We start from the raw sequence: 22,188 nt of genomic DNA on the forward strand, positions 1-22,188 counted from the left end.
CACCGTTCACCACTACAGCTACCACAAAGATTAGTTTAATGATTTATCATGAACACTAGGTGTCAGGATATAGATGTGTCACCAAGCGTAAACGAGGGTGCGTCCACACTCAACAGTGCTATAGCTGTCAATCACCAATAGACAATTGCATGTTGTCTGGTATCGAGGTATACAGTGAGCATTCAGCTACCTTTGTAAAGACACGTTTTGCTCTCTTGTTTTAACCTTTTTTTCAGAAATACTTTGTATTTTTCCTATTCTCGAATAAAATGAACTTAATTGCTATGGGAAATGTCTACTTCATTCAGTCAGTCGATTCGAACAGCCTAGTTTAAAGGCTGTAAACATAACTAACAATTACGAGCTTGCCATCATAAACATCCTTTCTGCGTTGATGCATCCAGCAAAATACTACTGAGCTAAACAATTTTTACGAAATACCACGTTCACGCTTTTGCCTCGTACATTGGAATGTCAGGTCTGAATTCCGAGAACCACTGCCGACATCCCACATGATCTCGAAGGGAAGCAAGATTGAAGCATGGCTATGTTGCATGCATGGCTCACGTTTCGTGCCCGTGTATTATTCACCTCTTGCTTCTTATGAAGCAGGCACTTGTCGTGTGCACTTGAGGAATGGAGCTGTGCCACCATATGCCATTGACTAACGTGCCATAGTGGATCGTACAAAGTCACGTTCGTTGCGATCTCAGCCATGTTAAGGTGTATGTTTTTCTCGGTTGTAAGACTGTACAAAGTGCCACTTACATCGACTATGAAGGCGTTGGATCACCAAAACTGGGAGGTCTTTTTTTTATAGAAGGCAGTGGGAGGACAGGACGTGGCAGAATGAATCTTACGTGGGAAGAAGCATTTAAAGGTAATTTACTGACGTGCGAAATGTGAGGAAGCCTTCGGAAGAATTCGGCTAACAGAGAAAAGCAACGATAGTCGCTGACTCTCTGTCGTTTCTTTAAGTAACACCTCGGTCGTTTCAAGAAGGGGCGATTCGGCTTACTCGGTCTGCTATAAATATCATGCCCGAATGGCCACGGTATCACTTGCAGCTGGACATTGTACTGCGAAGTTCAAGCATGCCGCATTCACTCTGTCTCACTAAATCCATTAAAAAACAAGGAAACAAAGGCTACTCAGACTACAGGAGCAATCGTATTTCATCTGCAACTATGCCTTTTGAATTAGGACGGCCAGTAGGCTCTCAAAGGAATTCCAGATGATTGACCCAACGTAGGCAAACTTCATTTTTTTTTCGCGAGAACTATGATGTTGAATATACGGCACGTTTGAGAAAATTGTATTTCTTAGCAATGTTTTTTTTTTCGCATACACTTTCGCCGTCTATCGTATTTCATGCCTATTCATCAGGGTGGATATACTCGTAAAAGCCTTCTTCAATAAGTGCGCCCTTGTTGCACGTGAATTGGACGACCTGTTTCGACCGCCCCCAAAGGTGGAAGTCAAGGTCACTTGACCTTGACTTTCATTAGTCAAGGTCAAGTCTCTGAGAGGAACCAGAACTGTAAAATGTCACTCCGTGACAAAATTGCGGAAAGGTTGGGACCCGATATTGTCGTGTAGTCGTAACGTTGACAAAGGCAGCAGTCGACGTTTCCAAAATTAAACTCTTTATTTGGCCGTACTTATTGACAGGAAATGAAAAGTCAAACTACAAGAAGCAATGCGCCTTGTACACTTATATTGGCAAACACCACAGTCGGCCGTCGATAAAACTGACCAGTGGCCAAAGGCGGTCGACTCTTGAAGATTCGGCGTTATCAAAGATTTGAGCGTTATCACTAGCGGCCGCTTAAGTTCCAGAAGTAACTCTAAGGTTCGCGCAGAGCACGTAATCTCATTAGAAGGTTCTAAGATTTTCCAGATAGTTCATGATCATTCGAGCGCGCTTTGCACAACTTGGTCGTTACAATATAAGTGGGTGGTAAAATGGAAAGAAAGGAGCACGTGACAATATGGTCAATGTAATCGAAAATAATCGAGCCATGCACTTGTGTAATTTTGTGTAATGTCTCTTGTGTAATTTCGGATGCTGCATTGGGACGTTAGGCTATTCAAATGTATAAGAAAATGAAATTTCGCGTCGCCTCTTAATAATAAGTTCGTGTAACCTACATGTACTATGCAGATCGGGACGAGTAAACTGTTTCACAACGGTCATTTTTACGTGTACTGATTTCGAGAACAATATACAATGATAAATTGACGATCTGTGTTGCGTGGGGTGGCGGTGGTCATTAAAAGTGACTCTTGTGAAACCGCAGTTACAAAGCCTCCGATCGAAAACGGGGCCTTGGCCATGAAATGCGCTCAAGGCATATTAGGCTTCTCCTCTGACGTCACTACGCGACGAGCGACCGAAAAACACATAAAGAGCAATTTTTTCCTCTATAAACTATGCAGCTTACCGCAGTAGTTTTATTCCTGACTGCGGCTCTATAAATAACTTTCCGCCCACCTAACTTTTTTATCGGTTTCGTCGCAACCGTGAGGTACAGGTATTTCGCCTCGTTTCTAAATTCAATGTTCATGTGCCTCGCGTAGTGCTTGATGGGCCGCATTCTCGAGGGCCTTCTATTGGACAGTTACATCGTTTATGATGGCCTGAGGTCTTCTTAATGGTCCCACAATTGTCGACAAAGCGTGGGAGGCTATAGTGGTACATGTAACAGATGACGCAATGGGCGCTCCCTTGGTCATGAATGCGCCGTGGTTGGCGACGGCGCAAAGTACTTATAAGAAGCCGACGGAATGGTATCTAGTCGATAGCGGCTGTGAGAGCCATAAAATGACAAATTCCTTTGATAACAAGAGGAAGAAAAGCACAAAAATGAAAAGGCAGTTGGAGGCCGTTGATATTGGCCCAATCCTCTGTTTATTTTGTTTAGATACCGGTTGTTGTGCTTGCATAGAAACTTCGTCTAGCTTTTGCTTATCAGCTCAGCTTTGAAGAATCTCAATAGCGTAATTGATTCTCAGAAGACTTCTTTGTTTTCTTTTCTTTTCATCAAACCAACTTAAAGTGATCTTTCTCGAAGACTTCAGAAATAAATGATTATGCTATATTTCACTGTGCGCAATTGTAAATGACCGCAGTAAGTCGTGAGCACCGAAAGTTTATGGGACGGACTTTTCGCATAGATCGTCTACTTTGACGTTTCGTAAGGAGATTTATACGTTGTATGTCATAGATGGATGTCGAAAGCTATGGACTGATAGGATTGGCCATGTATCCCTGGGCTTCGCTTCAAAGGACGTCGAAATTCTTCTCTCCAGAGGCTCTGCAAAGGGGCTTTCGCTCTTCGTAAGATATGGTGCCACCTGGCAGCAATGTGATGGAACGAAAGTTTTTTTTTTTTTTTAGAACGCAGAGCTCCTAGTAGGTAGCAGCACCTGGTCGTTTTAATTAGAGTTACTGTATATGCTACGTACAGGCCAAGCTGGCGGACTGGTCTGCTAGTGTTGCGGCCTCCTGGGCCCCAATTTAGCCCCCGTCAAACTTGGTTCCCTCATTTCCCCTCCCCTTTATGAATGATAAAGTTTATTCCTCCTCCTTACTGTATATGCGCCCGCAGGGAGCATAATACAGTAGCTTTAGTTTTGAATAAAGGCCCTGAATGTTTTAGAGAAGCGTGAGAAACACCCGTTTTTCTGGTTCATAGCGTCGCATTGTTAGCGAAGTGTGATAAACACGTCGGTCTGCAGAATTACGTATCTAGGCAATTTCTAAATAAAAAGACATACTGCTTAACACTTAATTATTAATGTTACGCCTCAAGTATGCCTAATATTTGCTTTGTGATTGACGATGTTCGCAAGTATAAACGCAGCCACTAGATCAAGATAGGTGGTCTTTGAGCATGAACTTAAACGTTTGCGGGGGGGTTGCTGCATCGCTTGGGCAGACAGTTCGACAAAACGTTTTACGGTGCCCCAAAGCATCTGTTGGGTGCTTGCAATGAGTACTCCGGTTGTTTGACGGGACGGCTTTAAGCTCTCCCATAGTAGAGTACCCTGTACTCTAAATCGTTACCCCCTTTTTCTGATCCCCCCCCCCCCCCCCCCGACGCCGTCACGGGACGGCTTAAAGCTCTCCCATAGTAGAGTACCTAGTACTCTAAGTCGTTTCCCACTTTTTATAAACACATAGCATAAAACATTCAGGATGCCGATCAAACGAAACACCAAAATGAGTTTATTTCGTTATTTGGAAAAGCAACAGCAGTTTGTCGTCTGCTGCAATATCTGCAGGTGAATGACGCGTCACTACGACGTATTCGTTCACACTCGGGTGCTATAGGGCACCCTTCTTTCCACTCACAGCGTGTGAGCGTCGTGAACAGGGTTGTCATAGGAGATTATCTTACGAATAAGCACTTGCTTAGTGTCATGAGTTTGTACGTTCGTCTGTCGCAATGAACAACCGGACGGCATTTTGGTGCCAACCTTAATACAGAATGTAAACTCGAAGGCTTCGTACGTGGCTTGATGTTGCCTCGTTTATTTCCATGAACTCGAAAAGCGTCATTGTTATACTCAGGAGAAAAAAAAAAGTGCATGTTTTTGAAGTGAAGTGTGCGCCTTATTACGTATTAGTTGAAGAAAAAAGCGTGCCTTATTTATTTAGAAGCCTTCCTTATTAAACACAAAAAGAAAACACATGTTCATTGTAAGAAAAAAAAACAGCCTGTGTATCGTAATAGCTGCAATATTTTGGTTGAGTTTCTGTCAAAAAACACAGTCCCGCCGTGGTGCTGTGGTGGTTATGTCACTCGACTGCTACCTGGAGGTCACGGGATCGAACTTGGCCGCGGCGGCTGCGTTTTTTATGGAGGCTAAAATCGTCGAGGCCCATGTACTTAGATTTAGGAGCACGTTAAACAACGCCAGGTGGTCGAAATTTCCGGAGCCCTTCACTTTGGCGTCTTTGATCATATCGCGATTTTGGGACTTTAAACCCCACATATTATTATTATCTCAAATTACACAGCAGAAATGTTCCTTTTTTTTTACTGTGCTGTGGAACGCGTTCTATAATGCGGTTTAATTTGCTGACGAAAGTTTTCTATCATTGCTAGAATAGATCAGGTCGTAGAAAACGTTTGCGTGCCATCAGTTTAAGGTAATTAAAGTCTTGAGGTGTTAAAGCTGCGATAGCGTGGCCACGTTATATCACTGCAATAGCACTAAGGGACATTTAAGACAAACATGGCCTTTGCGGCCGAAAGATGGTCGTTAAGTGATTGCAAAATCAGATGTAGAAACGGAAACGAAAGTTCTAGGGATGCGTGCGAAATGACGTGAACAGATGATACCGGGTGCGGGCAACGATATGTGCCCTTCTACGTTGTATTTTCAAGTCCCATAGCTTAGCCTTCGTCCTAATCGCTTTTAAGGCATAATGAGGAGCTCAATTTGGAATCGTTCTCCAATTAGACATAAGTTCGTTAAGGCTACAACTTAATTGATTGATTGATATGTGGGTTTAACGTCCCAAAACCACCATATGATTATGAGAGACGCCTTAGTGGAGGACTCCGGAAATTTCGACCACCTGGGGTTCTTTAACGTGCTCCCAAATCTGAGCACACGGGCCTACAACGTTTCCGCCTCCATCGGAAATGCAGCCGCCGTAGCCGGGATTCGAGCCGCGACCTGCGGGTCAGCAGCCGAGTACCTTAGCCACTAGACCACCGCGGCGGGGCAAGAGGCTACAACTTATACATACACATTTAGTTGTCTTGTACAAAATCCGGGGGACGAAGTAATGAGGCAAATCTCAGAAAGTGAATGTACGGTCAGAGAAATACACACACACACGCCTAATGAAGTGAGCCACGGGATCACGTATGGCCGCACAGGGCAAATGGCCACGTCAGACATGGCGGAGGAGGTTCTGGTTCTCTGTGATTGATGATATCAACCCCAGACAAGGTCCCTTCTTTATTTGATGTGTCGAGGTAACTTCAAACGAGATATAGGATGGTTGAAAACAGCAGTATGAAGCGTAGTTCAGTTCAGTTCAGTTCAGTTTTATTTCCTTAAGGGCTCGCATTCAGGGGGTGTTACGTAAGGGTATAGGATTACAAGAAAAAGAAATCTAACAGTGATGTTATACACTAACAGAAATCTGACAGTGATCTAACAGTTATTTGTAAAAGAACTCTATCAGCTTTTCAATCTAGTCAAGTAGATACAAATACTGCATACAGCTGTGGTTAATAGCATAAGATGGATAACGAATGTATTACCTCGTTAAATTACGACAAGGTGCTCCAATTTCTTAGTTAGTCATACGCTGTGAAAGAAAAATAAAGAAAGCTTGAAAGAACTCATGAAAGTGGATATGGTGAGTGCTAAAATAAACATAATTATGTAAAGAAAACACAGAAGGTTGACATCACAAGCGCACGCGTGCATCAGCTACGTCACTATATAGCATTAGGTAAAAAAAATCTTGGACTCACTATTATAGATATATGCAGATGTGTCATCAATAGACACTATGCTTCGCTCCTCAATATGATAACCTACCAGCAGTTCTCACCCAAGGTACCAGTGCTTCTCCTGATAACACTAATATTGCAAAGTGGTGGTTCAAATGCTCGGACCACGCAGTGGGGCAGGTAAATTCTCATTAACTTTAATATTAAAAATAATGCATGTTGTACACCACGGTATTTATTGAATTTTCGAATTTAAAATAATAACTGTCGGGCTTTCACATTCGACATCCACAATATGATTACGAGATTCGCCGTACTGGAGGGCTGTAGGAATTTTGAGCACCTGGGGTCATTTAATGTGCACTTAAATCTAAGCTCACTGATTTCTAGCATTTCGCATCCATATACAAGTGACCACTGCGACCGGGTTTTGGTCCCGCGAACTTCGAGTCCGTTTTCGAAACTGCTGTGCGAGAAGCGAAAGCGCCATCTTCAAAGCACTGATTGCTTTCCACAAGTTAAATGTGAGCTTCAAGACTTTAAATTGGTCTCAAAGCACAGATGCACTAGTAAGTGTACCAAGTTTTCAAGTCGCCAAACTAACTGCTACGATGTATAGCCATAGTGTCGTTCTTCCGCAACCGCCTCTATAGACAAATTCCACCGGACTTACGTCACGAAAATGCGGTGGCGCTGTCTTGGTAGGCAAAAGACGCTCTGCCTACCGCAGTTTCTGCTGGGTTTTCAATGGTGCATGTGGTGTTGTCAGTCAAGCAACGAGCAAAAAAAAAAAAATGGCAGCATATCCACGGTGTGAACGATGGAGAGTGGGGCGAAGCATCCGTCCGTCCATTTGTTCTTGCTTCCGTCCGTCCATGCATCCGTCTTTGTGACCGTCTGTGCGTCCATCTAGCCGTCCGTGCGTGCGTCTGTTCGTGCGTCTGTTCGTGCGTACGTCCCTGCGTCCGTCCATGCATCCGCCCCTGCATCCGTCCATGCGCCCATCTGTCCGTGTAGTCATCCGTGCGTCCGTCCATGAATCTGTCTGTGTGTCCGTTCGTCCATCCAGTCAGCACTCCAAGTACCACCATCTCCCATCTTTTCATCATATATTCCGCATATAGAAGCACCGCCATCCAGCGGACATTCCAAGTACTAAAATAGAGGTGGCACACGCACACTTTCTTACGGCTTCCGCTTCGTGTCTACTTCCCACCTTTAACCACCTCGAGTTCATGGTGTAGGCTAGTTCACTGTATTCATGGCACTGCGGCCCAACGCTTGCTAAACCTTTCTAAAACCAAGGAGGTTACGCCCAGCGAGTATAACCTATGTTGAATTCCAATGGCGGAGTGGGTGCAGCCGACTGACTCCGCGAGGGAGCACTCGACTCTGGCGTAGAGCAAATCCTCCAAATCCGCCATCGGAACACAACCCGCCCTGCTGGAGCAAGGCGGAAGCTGCCGCGTTACCCAGGATACCTTGCGCGTGGTCTTTTCCGCTGTCTGTTTACCACGTGGCTTACCAGCATCGCCGCATCGTTCGTTTGCTTGTTCAGCGCTATTCACCTGTGTGAAATGGATATCACGCCAAGCGTGCAGCAGCTATTGTCCACGATGTCTGCGATGGTGACCACACAGTATGCGGAGCAACATGGTAAGTGTCTCCTCAATTTCAACACTGTGCTGTAATTGTAAGTTGAATGCAACACACGTGTTGGGTGGAGCGATTGTCTGCACGCGCTATGTTCATGTTGCAACGTTGCTCTACTGCTGATGCGATCATGTCACTGAAACGCATCGCATGCGTCATACCGTTGTTCGTTTGCCTGTGTCCGTAGAGAACGAAAACCTTCACCGCATTGATTGCACAAACACCGCTGTAAATATACAGCAAAAAGTAAACGTGCGCGTGACGCCGCTGTTCTTGCACGGAACGGCGTCATTAGTAAGAAGCGACTTCCTATCACTTTAGAATGTAGCCACACGAATAGAAACGAACCGCGTTGGTGACAAGCGTGTTTGGTATAAGGGCAATTGGACCGATCGTCCAAAACAATTGTTTTCTGCCCCCTACTCCGCTCCCGCGGCGAATCTCCCGATTTCAGATGTCTCTAGGTTGGCAGGTACGCATTTGCGGCGAGATACCTTCAAAGTAACCCCCAGGAAATTTTAGCTGCAGAGGTAGCAGCGTGTGTGCATGTTCTGCTATCTAATGGGTTGGCAATGTTACCAAGTTCAGGACATTGAGCACATCCAAATTGGGAATCGGTCTCAGTCCACAGAAATTACGTTGCTTTTCCTGGAGTGTCACTGCCTGTTTCAGGCCTGAAAGATCCTGCTTCATTTTGATGAACAGTCAGCTGATCAGAAACTCTGTGCATCATGATGAGAGTGTGTAATTCAATCAAGAATGTGCACAATGTGTTGAGCTATTGTTGAAGAACTTGCATGCCACCATGTATGCTTACGTGAAATTGTTATTCAAAATTTTGTGTCGTGATGAGATAGCATAGCAAACATAGAGTTACTGTTTTGTGAAGCTGTGTTAGGAAGCCTCACATGGCTTAGCTTAAGTGCATACATAGTTGCATGAAATTCACATGGTGCTTCAATGTACAGCAATTTGTGTCACAGAACACAAATCGGTCGTTATGTCGCTTCATGTATACCAGCTGTATGAATAACAATGCATTTGGTTTTTCCATTCACAGTGCCAGAACACAGCCAAATGAGCGAGCAACGCAGTGAGTCCATTTATTTATTTATTTAGAGAAAACTGCAGGCCCATTTAGAGGCCCTAGCAGGAGAGGATACAAATGCATTCAAGTAATGAATTATACATGATATATACAGTTAGATCAGTGCAAAGAACACCAAGCACTGTAACGACAAAAATCAAAGTAGAAAAATCGATATCAAGACAAACTACAACAGGTTGGTGCTTATATATGCCTATAAGCTCTACATTAATACCAACACAGCAGAATACCACAACTCTCTAACAACTGTGTCGGGTGACGTGCAACTGGTAACGTCTGTACAAATGTCTCAAGCACTTTTTTTTTCAGGTACAGGCTGTGAGTGGACGGCGGGAGAAACAAAGCTGTTGCTCGAGTACTACCAGCAGTATTTTTCCCAAATAGGGCCGATGAAAAAATTTAAAAATAAAAAGGCAATGTTTGCCAAAATAGCGGCCGACATTACAGAGGCTGTCGGGGTCCCTAAAACAGGTGACCAGTGCTGCAGCCGCTACAAAACAGTCATGCGACGAAAAAGAAGCGCTGCAGCACATAACAGCAAATCGGGGAATTCTCCTTGCGACGTTCCTTTTGAAGATGACATTGCCAGAATACGCTGGCTAGATGACAGCCTTCAGCCAGAAGAGCTCAGGGACAGCTCTGGAATAGTCTCCATAAAAAGACCACCCAGACAAGCGTCGACGAGCCAAGCATCAGGGAGCCAGGAGCTGACAAGCCAAGGTTCAACTAGCCAGGAGTCTACCAGCACAACGAAGGAGCCTGAGCCCAAAAAGCCGAAACCCTCGGCTTCTAGATTACTGGAAATGAATCACTTCTTTGATGAAATGAGGAAAATTCAGGAAGAAAAAGAAAAAAAACGAACTGAACGCGAGAATGAAAGAAGGAAGCGTCATCAAGAGAGGCAAGAGCAGAAGGAGCGCATTCGGCAAGAAAAAGCAAAACAACACGAAGAAAAAATGAAGCTTTTGAGCAGATTTCTTGGCCTAGACAATGAATAATTTCAGTGGACTAAAATACTATTAGCTAGTTGAAATAAAATGTGCAGTGCAAAACATGTGTTTGTGTATATAAAGGGGGCTGCGCATTGGTGCACACACACAGCCTCCAAACTACTGTGGGGAACTAAAGGGCCAGTTCAGACAAAACAGAGAATTATGGTGTTATTTCCCACAATCACTTTGCAGGAGCTTGGTCAATACCTTTGCACGCTTAATTTCGCCAAGCTTGTGCAAAGCTCGCTCCTCATCAGTTTTATCACTGTGGTTATCTGTGCAGTTCTCCCACTGAATAGCATTGGGTGCTCCATCATCATCATTATCATCATCTGGCTCTTCATCACCGTAATCGATGCACAAGTTATGAAGGATACAGCAGCTTATAATAAACTTATTGAGCCAGTGGATAGTGTGCAACTCCAGGTACATGAGCTGCCTGAAGCGCTTCTTGAGTGTGCTGAATGCATTTTCAATGAGCACTCGTGTGCCTGAAAACTTAAAATTGAAGCTTTTTTGTTGCTTATTCATTGCACCGTAATCCCTGTATGGTGTCAACAGGTACTCCCGCAGCGGATATGCTGCGTCCCCTAATATATGATAACGGCCCTGACATACTGAAGCTATGTTCTTTGAAAGAGGCGATAAGCTAAACACATGAGAATCATGCATTTTGCTGGAGGTTCCAGTGAACGCATCGAGGAAGCGCCTCTTGTGGTCACAGACGGCTTGCAGCGTTAGTGAAAGGTAATGGTGCCTGTTGCAGTATGTGGACGCAACCTTGTTGGCTGGGCACTGTATCTTGACATACGATCCATCTATACAGCCAATAACAGCAGGCATTCCAGACACCTGCAAGCAAGTTGTACTCTTCTAATGAGTGATATCATCCATGCCTGAGCAAGAAATGAGCATTTGCGAGGAGGTTTAACAGGAAATACTGGTGATCAAGCCCATTAACTCACAATCACAGCATACGCTTCATGACTCAGCACAATATATTTTATGGTAAAGATTCAAAATGCAAACCAAAATTCAACTTTAAGAACTATTTAAGATAACATACATTGCTGTCCACACCATATACTACACGTTTTCTTGCTATCCACCTCTCTTTTTACAATGGTAAAATGGGAGAGAAAACAAAACAAAGCCTGCATATGTTTTTTCCTAAAGGGAGTTGAAGTACGTAATTGCAATTTAATTCTTAAATTTAAAACCAAACCTCATCCATATTGTATCGTACATCTGAACAGAAATGACAAAGCATGCAGCATCATCCGCATGCAAGGAATCGACTGTGACTGCAGGAGAGACATAAGTTGAATGTTTCGAACACAACTGGATGAAGCTCGGTATTATCATCACGACCTATCACATTTTTCTTAAAGTCCCACCTCAGCGTAAAATTGAGCTTGAAATAACCCACAATAAAATGTGCACTCGTGTTTGTGATATGATCAACATAGCTTGGCCGGCCAATATTATTGGTCCTCACAATAAATAAAATCAAAGCAAACCTTCTCAAAACTGCTAGTGAGGTTCTCCAAGTCTGTGGGAAACTTGATCACCGATGGTCCCAGCGTCATCAGGAACTGTGCTACTCTCTGAAGAACTCTGTACACGGTGCTTTCTGACATGTCGAAACGGCTTGCCACGTCTCGCATGCAGGTTTTGTTGGCCGCGTACCTGCGCAGGGGGATTACAGGTACCCGAAAGAAAAAAAAAACAGCTTCAGATCACACTGCACTGTAAGCAACAGGCTCATAGTCAAATGCGTTCTTGTGCAGGCATCGTACAAAGAAAAAGAAAGGGGGGGGGGGGTGAAGGTGGGGAGGTGTAACTAACCAGATAAATGTCAAGACATGCGTTTCCGCGGATTTCGCTTGAACTCCTCCGTGTGTGCTCGAAGGGCACATTGTCGAGACAGCAAACTCCGCGACCAACTTTTCGGCCACAGGTCGAGCCAGCCTAAAGTGCCTCCGGAACTGCTCAAGAAAAGAAACAAACGAAAACACCACAACGTGTTAAACCTTGAGCATAATACTTTCCTTCTTTTTTTTCTATTTCTTTACCTCGTGGTCCGAGTACTGCCGAACGACGTCCTCGATGAAGCCGACGACTTTGGGCCTCTTCGCGGGAATGCGGAACAACTTGTTAAATTCCCGCTCGTAAGCGCAAGCTTTAGCGTCGCTGTCGCTGTCCGACGAATCACTCGTGTCAGTACTTGAGCTTTCCGACTCAGAGCTGTCGCTATCGGGTAGCAGAAGCATTGCCGCGCGCTTTGCCGAGGTAGCCGAGCCGTCCATGCCGTCCGCCATTATCAACACAACTCGCGCCGCGCCAGCCGCGCCCCCAAGCAGGCAAACGTGTTAAAGGAAATGCGTCACGCTGAGTTCCGGTCCACTCCACCGATTTCGGCGGAGCAGTTTTTCCTGCTCCACGGAGGGACTCCCGCTCTGAATCCACTCCGGCTCTCTCATTGGAACATTTGACTCTCGCTCTCACTCTGTCATTGGAACACACTTGCTCTGAAAGGAGCAGAAAAACTTGCTCCGACTCCGCCATTGGAATTCAACACTAGCAAGCACTTTCTTGTCAGATAGTGCTCAATGTACATGTCAATGGCTGCTAATTGTGAATAAGAGACAGGATAATTCGGCTTTTAGTTAACGCGCACGCGGCGAATTTTTTTTTGTTCAACAACGCACAGGAGAAATCTCCCACCGGCACCACCTTGCAGGTCAAAGCGTAAGACTGGTTACGCACTACAACGAGGGACGAATGGGTGCCGCTTTAAGGAGCTTCACCCCTAGAAAAAAAAAAAAAAGAAAAAGAAACGGCATGCCGACGAACTGCGTCGCGGTTGGATGTGAGCGGCGTCTCACAACTTAGTTTTGTTTGTTGGCGCACATCACAGCCCTCAGCGCTTATGACGGAAGTTACGTGCAGACGTCGCTATAATTTTACCCATAAAGTCGACATCGATCTACCTGTGTTTACAAACATAAAATGGGTGAAATGCTACATGTGCACAAAGAACGTAAACACTAAGTGAGCGCTACCTCGTGTAAGAAATCCAACTCGAGACTTTGAGGAATAGTTATAACTTATCAGTCGATGATCGTGGATGCTTTGCACATACAGTGGATGAATTAAGTAGCACCACTGTGACGTAAAAGAAAATATCCGAAGTGCAAATTACAAAGTCTCTAGTAATACCTGTAGTGATCATGGAGGCGGACTTTAATAATAGGCTGCTCGTCATGATAATTACGCCCGCACATATAACGATTTAACTCAAAGTAACAAAGCTTGATTGCCTCGATAATTCCCAGCAAGCAATGATGCTGTCCTTTCAGATAACATTCTATACTTTCACTGCAGTCGCCCTCTTTACGCACTAGCAACGGCGAAATCCGTAGTATCATATTGTTAAGAATTGCTCTTGAATCCGTGTACTTAGAGGTTTCACGTTGGGTGAAGCGGCTTCCTAAATTTTCAGGACGCCGGAAGAAATCACGGAAACTGGGCGTATGCGATAACGTTGGCGTGCTACGTGTTCTGGCTGGGTATGGAGAAGCCTCTATTTTATCTTTGTCTTGTTGTTTACTGTTCTCTTCACTGCTGATCTGTCCGGAAGCTTCGAAGTGGCCACTTGGCCTCTCTATTATCCGCCGTTCCGCGACATGTTTCGAGAGCGGTGATTACAACTGTAACACGGAAGCAAGGACGCAGACAATATATACGGGACTTTTCTTCGTTTGCCGCAATTTCTATATGAGAGCTTATGCTGGCAGTTGTGCTGTGAATTAATACCTTCTCGTTTTTCCCCCTCTCTTTGCAGGTGAGTTGGGACATCACATCGTTCTCCATCCGGGGTGATAGCGAAAACTTCAACGCTGTTCCCGAAAGCGATGAGACCAGATAAGGAGAGGTGTCTCGCATGTTTTCCTAAACTTCGCTGTCAATGCTTGTCCTGTCGCTTTTTTATTTTGTTTGTACAGTCGCTTACTGTCACCCGCATAATGTGGATGCCTTAAGAAATCTTCTAAACTCTGAGGCAGAAGAAGCACTCTTGGCTGTTTGAAATACAGCGCACTTCTGCGCTGTAATTTCGATTGATTGATGTATTAAAAAGAACTTTTGAACCGCTACTATTGTTGTACATTACTAGAGTTAGAAATGGCATTCCTTTCAGTGATCCCCGCGGGTTCATGTTCATTCGATATTAGTCTCCTTGCCGCATGGAAACCGACGATGGACATATGTTGAGATTATTTGAAATCGCCTCTTTTATGCCCTGTATTCAAAATTTAGTCAATCAGTGCATGGTAATAAGGGTAGCAGCGCAAGCCCAAAGCCCACCAACTAGCCCAAATAGCCGTTCTTCTTCAATCAGTGCACCTGAGAATGATTTAAGTGACAGGCTGGAACGTTTGATGTCTTGCTGTTGGTTGCTCACAACATTAACAACTTTCAATGAGCTTACACCGCCACTGTATTGTAGAGGTCTTCTAAAGGTGCTCCAGAAAAGATGCCGGAGAAGAAAATAAGTGAGCTATTGGATAAGTCACCAGGTAGAGAGTGCGCTCACTTGTCGCACACGTCGTTCATCTTTTTTTTGGTTAACTGAGTATTCTATTTACACGACTCAGTTTGATTATTTTTATACGTGCACGCAGTTTCATAATATTGTTCATCAAAAATTGTCTAATTATTTTTTTCCCGTTTGACTTTACGCGTTTAGTTTATATTCGCTGTTTTGTACAATCGATAAAATTGTAAGGTTAGTATTGTTTGAGCTGGCTATTTGAAGTTCGTCTGATAACGGATCACCGTAGGTAATATAAAATGATCCAGACACTCACTTATATAGTACTCGAGTAGTATAATATGCATACAGCTCTAGAAACCTGGTCAATATTCACTGAAGAGCTATTTCAATTGTTTGCTTAGAATTTTCATAGCAAAATGATTTATTCCCGTATGACAGCTTCAAAACAGAATGTTTACCAATGGAAAATCATAATAGAGTCCCTCAGATATAAGGAAACAGGAGAAAAAGAAGCAGAATAGCAAAATTACGTCGCATTGTTTCTTTTAACCAAACTGACACTCATGCCATCAAAACTTGCATGTACTTGTAAGTTGGATGCAGCTAAAAATATTACAACCTGCTAACATAAGCACATACACCCGGTGGTTTCGTACCAGTGCTTGCAACGCAGGCACGGTGTAGAACAGGGTCTCAAACAAGCGGACCGCGAGACGAATGCGGCCCGGGGTCCTTTAGCTAGCGGCCCGCCTAAGCCCGGCGCTATACTTCGACAGGCTTCTGGGATAATCGCCATGCTTCGAGATATATACTTGTACTTGCACCTGTTCTCCCTTCTGAAGGTGAACATGTGTGATCGACGACCATGATGATCGTTTCCGCACAAGAAGTCATTTCTTTTCTTGTCACCACGCAGCGTTTCTGCAGCCATCAAGTGTGCATGTTAGGATCTTTAGACGTGCAATTGTGGTTTACAAGAAATAATGTGTAATGACCTTGCCCAGTGGAACTCGAAATATTTTCTCACCTATTGCGATTATTAACGCACTAATCGGGCAACATGCGCAGACGTGAGTGGTCTCAACCGTTATTTTCTTTTTTCTCCTGGGACACTTCATGCGGGACCTGCACTTGGAGTGGAACTCCATGCGGCCGCTCTTAGTCGTTCTGCAAATCGGTATCGATGTCTCTCGAACACTGGCGTCAAATCCCCATAAGAAATGACTCATATATGAGGTATGAGGAAGGTATTTGAAATCGTAGAGTTGGCCAGCATTTTGTACTAGCCTTCGCCCCCTCCCCCCTTCCCTTTCTATTTCCTGTCTCCATCCTCTCAGTAGCTTTTGGGACAATAAATTCCGTTACTAAGAACAGCTAGTTGAGGTGAGTTTGCAATGCCTGGGGTAGACATATCGGTGCGATTATCCCACGGCCCCGCATATCGTTATCCCATGTAGTCTACAAGCAAGTGTGGGGGATAGTAACTATCACCCAAACTTTTTCACAAGTAAACTTCATGTGATATTGAATATCGATTGATCATGCCCCAGCAGCAGCGCTGAACCGTAATATCTAGTCTATTTTATGTCTTTTGCAGCATTATTCTGACTAATATTATTATTACCTACATTTCTTACTGAACTATGAAATATGCTCGCCCTTTGTGTACAGGCTTTCTGTACATAATATAATTCACATTAATGAGTATAGTTTTAACTATGAGCCCCGCCGCGGTGGTCTAGTGGCTAAGGTACTCGGCTGCTGACCCGCAGGGCGCGGGTTTGAATCCCGGCTGCGGCGGCTGCATTTCCGATGGAGGCGGAAATGTTGTAGGCCCGTGTGCTCAGATTTGGGTGCACGTTAAAGAACCCCAGGTGGTCGAAATTTCCGGAGCCCTCCACTACGGCGTCTCTCATAATCATATGGTGGTTTTGGAACGTTAAACCCCACATGTCAATCAATCAGTTTTAACTATGAGCCGATCGTGGCCTCCGCTATAGTGAAGAGAGACAGACGAAGTACACAAAATAGGCGCTTTGCAGAACCCATTTTAGTCATTCGTTGTTCGAATTCTCAGGAATCACCGAATACGTCTTTGCTCACGCTTACTTTTTCTTACAAGCCTTTAAGGCATAAAAAAATTGTTTGCTTCTCCACTAGAAGGCAATCATAGTGGAGCCACGTAGACGGTGGTAATAAAGAATAACTCTTTCTTTTAGTCACTATTAGCGATATGTCTGCTAGCCTTTTACGTCTATTTCATTATTTTTTTGAGTCCGCGTACACTCCCTGGGCTTGGATGGGCGGCGTGTCGAGCTCAGATTGAAAGCATCGAAAGTAGAAGCGACACCAGCGCGAAGGCAGCTTGAAAAGTGCCTGCGCGTTAGATCAGTCTTTGCGCCCTAATTGAATTTGGCTTCGACGTCGAGCCGCCTCCCGGTGCTTTTGGAGTTAAGCGGTGGCCTCCTCAAATATTTACAAGACACGCTTTCGTTGGAGGTGACAAGAGAAATGTTGAGTGGCTCGCTCATTCAGTGCAAAGGAAAATCTTTTCCCTGATAGCATACGCCACCACCCAGCCCATATCAAGTCGGGACGCTGTACTTTATGTCGCACGATCTCAGCTGATTCGGGTCATGGTGTGAACTGTGACATCAACTCAGAACCACCAGAGAAGGCACATGAGACAAAAATGCCGGTGCATGTTTGCTTTTAATTGTTTACGACGCAGCGCATTTCTGTGTTCTTCGCGGGCATTTGTTTCGTGCATGTGCCTCTAGGAGTTCGAGCAAAAATTTTGACGGTTGTCGTGGGGCTTGGGTCAGAGCGCGAGAAGATACGTTTGGCGAATGGGTGAAATGGTGAAGCAGCCCAAGATGAGTATGTAGATGCTTGAGTGTCTTGCTTTGTTTGTAAGCTACATCGAAGGATGAGGTGAACCTTCAGAATTTCCGCACGAGCTTCAATATTACGCCTAATTTAATCTTCAATCTTACGCGTAATTTTACAAGAAAAAAATAAACCATCTCTTGCTATAGGGAACCATGTGTAGATGCGAAGCAGTGGGCGTAACCGCTTACACTGGCCGCGGCGTTAACGCTGGCGCCCATTGCGGGAGGCGTTGCGCAGAAGAGAAACCTGGGGAGGTGCATGCAAAGCGGGCAGTCATGAACCGCTGTTTACTACTGAAACATGCCAATCGCTGCTAATGTACAGACTGTTTCACACTTGGGGAAAATCTCGGATTGCATAACAGGTGGTGCAGCCAGCACTGTACTCGCGTGCAGCTATAGCAGATAACATGGTTCAAGACTGCGGCTCTTCAAATGCCTGCGCATGCACGAGTCGCTGCATGCGGGTGCCTGACTGCAGCGCTCGCCGCACCGCGATTCATTCGTTCCGAGATTTCCGTTAAGTGTGAAACACACCGTACAGTGAGAGACAGAAGACTCCGATTTGACACAGAGAATCGCAGTTCGGGAAGTGCTGCAACGAGCCATCGCTGTAATATTATTAATAATAATTGTTCGGGTTTAATGTCCTAAAACCTTCGCTGCCCCTGAGTGGGCACGCCTGTGTATGATGGGCGTGTACATGTACGTAAGATTCACGGTTTACCAGATTTAACCTCTGGAGCTAGCTCCTTCATCATTATTCACTTCGTGGATATGCCGTCACTTTTAAATGCGAAGCATTTCTTAGCGACTTTCGGCGACTTTGAGCGTATCTATCTACCTATCTAGCCGTTCTCCTCACCGTTTCGATAATGGTATTGATGCCAAACTTGGTATGGCATAGCATGACTGCATGGAGAACACATTTAACTAGTCATAACATGAAAATCATGACTTGCATTTTGTGAATGTCATGATTTACATTTCATGGTCCTGCAACTCTTGCGGTGGTTTCGTTCACAAGGCATGTTGCGAAACTGGTATGGTATGACATGATTGCATGGTGAACACAAGCGACAGACCCTAACATGAAAACCACGGCATGCGTGTCATGTAACAACATGACTACATGACACGCTCATAATGCACTCGCGGCTGTTTCGGTAGCTACACATATATCAAATTTGGTGTTGTGACGTCAATGGATGATGAAATATATGACTGGTGCAAACATGATAATCCTGAGACGCTTATCATGTAAGAACATGACAACATACCACACTCATAGCGTGCTCGCGGGTGTTTCGCTAGCTCGACATATACTAAATTTGGTATCACGTGACGTGAATAGATGACGAAGGGAAACAACACATCCAAACATGATAATCATGACACGGAAGTCGTGTACGGCATAAGTTACCTCTACTTCGTAACGTTGATTGATTGATTGATTGATATGTAGGGCTAAACGTCCCAAATCCACCATATGATTATGAGAGGCGCCGTTGTGGAGAGCTCCAGAAATTTTGACCATCTGTGGTTCTTTAACGTGCACCCAAATCTGAGCACATGGGCCTACAGCATTTCGGCTTCCATCGGAAATGCAGCCGTCGCAGCCGGGATTCGATCCCACGACCTGCGGGTCAACAGCCGAGTACCTTAGCCACTAGACCACCGCGGCGGGGACTTCGTAACGTTGTGCTCATGTTAAAGTGAGACATCAACCTTTCTCATTCGTGCTCCGCATATCAGCGATTCCCACTTTACGTAGGTTTTGCCAATTTTTCTAAATAAAAAAAAGCTCGCTAGCAGACGCTGACTGCGTCGGCGTTGCGAGGCGACAGGACGGTGGGTGAGCGCGAAAGAGGAGAGAGACGGGAGGAGACGCGCATTCGCATGGCAGCGCTGCTGGAAGGGATGCCTTGAGCAGAGAGAGGTGGTGGTGGTAGTGGTTAGAAGATGAGAAAAGGCACCTAATTTCTGCAACCCGGTCGAGAGCACGGCGCAGTGCCTAAGAGAGAGAGGGGATAGCGAGCAGACGCTGCCTGGGTCAGTGTTGCGAGGTGAGAGAGGGAGGGGGCTGTAGGAGAGGAGAGAAGTACGGGCGCGCATGTGCTTTTAGGGTGATCATGCCACTCAGACGCTGCGCCGTGCTCCCTAACGGGCTGCAGAAATTAGGCGTCTTTTCTTTTCTCTAACCACTACCACCACCACAGCGGATTTAGCTGGGCTATAAGACGCTTCGCATCTAAAAAACGAAGGTGGTACGAGGTGGGTTCGCTAAAGGCTTAGAAGAAATTATCAACGAAATAGCGTAGCATACGCACCCTACTTTCAAACAGCAGTAAGCTATGTCGGCAGAAAGCCACCAAGAAATTGTTTATAAAAAGTGTTTATTGATTTTTTTTTATCATGGGAGACAGGAAGCCGTCCCAGATTGAGAAAGTTTTACTGTATATTCAGCTTTTACATACACAAACAATATATCGAAAACAAGTATAGACAGTGTATGCATCTTACAAATGAACACCGAAATTCGATAATCACAGCGTATCCTAACGTTACAAGTTAAAGGAAACTTAAAAAGCTTAAAATGGATCGAGTTAATCACATTTTAGAGAATACCACGTATGCATGCGTACCAGTGTGGGCGCATGGCTAGAACGCAACAACTGGAAGCTCCAGCTGTCCCTCCCTTACTCTGAAGAAACTTGCATGCCATCGTCGAAGGAAAGCCACGCTGTGTTTAGAAAAAGTGGTTAATCATTTAGAGTACTTGCGTAGAGTAACATAGTTTACTGTGTTACTCTATGGTACTTGGTACTCTACTATGGGAGAGCTTAAAGCTGTCCAGTGGACCCTGGAGGAAAAGGCAAAGAAACCTCAGAAATTTCTGTGTTTAGAAAAAGTGGATAACGATTTAGAGTACCAGGTACTTCACCTTGGGAGAGCATAAAGCCGTCCTGTGGGTGGAAGTCCAGATAATTCGACAGGTATTTCCTCTTTATCTAACACTGTGTGTTTAGAAAAAGTAGTTAACTATTTAAAGTACTCAGTACTCTACTATGGGGGAGCTGAAAGCCGTCCGCCGGTACGGAACCGAAGGATGTGGGTGACGCTAGAAGTCTTGAACCGAAGGCGTAATGTTCAACACTGAGATTGTTCAAACGCAAAGTGGAAGTCTGAGAAAATGCTTCAATCTTGCACAAGTGGTGCACTGACTGCAACTCCGCTTTAAAAGCGACTTGTTTTTCGCTACGCGAGATCTACGACGTTGGAGCGACCGCACTGCATATGCAGCTGAGCTTTTATTTGTATGATCTTATTATACTGGGGGCAAGACATATATCTTACCAAATGACATCTGGCCTTGATATCGTTTGATGATATTTTCACGTGGGGGCGCGCAAGCTTCTGTGGGACCCAGTGGATCCGTAATGAAATGGCTGAGCAAAACTTTAGATGCCTTTAAAATGTTATTTGCTACCATTTTAATTAGCAGGGCTAGATCGGCGTAGGTTATGAGATGCGCGTTCCTTGTCAGCTCCATGAATGGCGTCCTTCATGAGGCAAGGCCTCCTTCACAAAAAAGCGGCGTTCCTTCATTTCGTACCTTATGACCGATTCATATCTTTTCGTTTCTTTATTTTGATCTCTTTCACAGGAGGTAGTGCTGGCGGCTTTGTATGGGATCCTATAGAGAAATGAGGGATCGTTTAGTTTCATTATATAGCCTCGACATTTGAATAATTAAAATGTCAACTTAATTGAAAGAAAGGGGCTTACGGTTTACTCATGACCATGATAAGAGCTCTAGAAATCTGCATTATGGTAGGACAATCTTTCACCATGCATTACTGGGGCCCTGGTTCACTTTGCATATTGGGTCATGCCTCTAAGCCACTGAATGACTTTCCGGAAAAACTTTGGTTTCTGTTCTGAGTAAGTTCATGGGATTGACAACCGACGAGAAAGCTTAATTTGTTCGAACTACAAATAGCTCAAGCCATGAATTACAGTGAAAGAGCAGAGCACACTTTCAATGGTTTATACAAGATTGGAATATTGAGGTTTCTTTGGAAAGTCGAAAAAACTTCGAGAAAGTTTGGAAAAAGCTGGAAAGTCTGAAGTATTGCTGCCATGAAGCGTGAGCCGCACCACTGTGTGAAAGAATCGTTCTCGTAGAGTGTTACGGAGCGTACCTGATTTCATGCTTTATCAATCACCACCTCTCTATTAAACAGTTACGACGAAGTGAAATGAGTGGCCGATAAGAAGCGGTTTGGCCTTCGGGGCGACTTGAGGAGCCGCAAACCCGTGCAGAGCCGTGGTGCATGCGCAGCATACAGTGCGCTAACATTAACCGTCGCAACACAAACGTGATGTCCCATTGCGCCCCGTGCACAGAACGTGGAATTTATATTTTACTGCGAAGGAAAGTGTACCAGTGAGGTACGCTTATATAGGTTGAAAAATAGGGCCGCCCTTCCGCAGTATTCAC

General features: G+C 44.8%; 3 protein-coding genes across 4 annotated transcripts in view; 2 read left to right on the forward strand and 1 right to left on the reverse strand.

The window, feature by feature from the left end:
* LOC142761655 (uncharacterized) overlaps positions 1-22,188 on the forward strand; it is a 244,873-nt gene that overhangs the window by 112,229 nt on the left and 110,456 nt on the right. The gene's annotated exons all lie outside the window — the stretch shown is intronic.
* LOC119167209 (uncharacterized) lies at positions 7,854-10,248 on the forward strand. Its single transcript, XM_075892591.1, has 3 exons — positions 7,854-8,138; positions 9,196-9,228; positions 9,553-10,248. The coding sequence occupies exons 1-3, from the start codon at positions 8,060-8,062 to the stop codon at positions 10,239-10,241; spliced, it is 801 nt and encodes a 266-aa protein (XP_075748706.1). The 5' UTR covers positions 7,854-8,059; the 3' UTR covers positions 10,242-10,248.
* On the reverse strand, positions 10,404-12,508 carry LOC119181218 (putative nuclease HARBI1). Its single transcript, XM_075891928.1, has 4 exons — positions 12,311-12,508; positions 12,084-12,223; positions 11,756-11,924; positions 10,404-11,087 (listed from the first exon to the last, which is right to left on the reverse strand). Exons 1-4 carry the CDS (start codon positions 12,506-12,508, stop codon positions 10,404-10,406), a joined length of 1,191 nt encoding a protein of 396 aa, XP_075748043.1.

The sequence above is a fragment of the Rhipicephalus microplus genome, chromosome 4 (genome assembly GCF_043290135.1).
Source record: "Rhipicephalus microplus isolate Deutch F79 chromosome 4, USDA_Rmic, whole genome shotgun sequence".
NCBI classification, from domain to species: domain Eukaryota; kingdom Metazoa; phylum Arthropoda; class Arachnida; order Ixodida; family Ixodidae; genus Rhipicephalus; species Rhipicephalus microplus.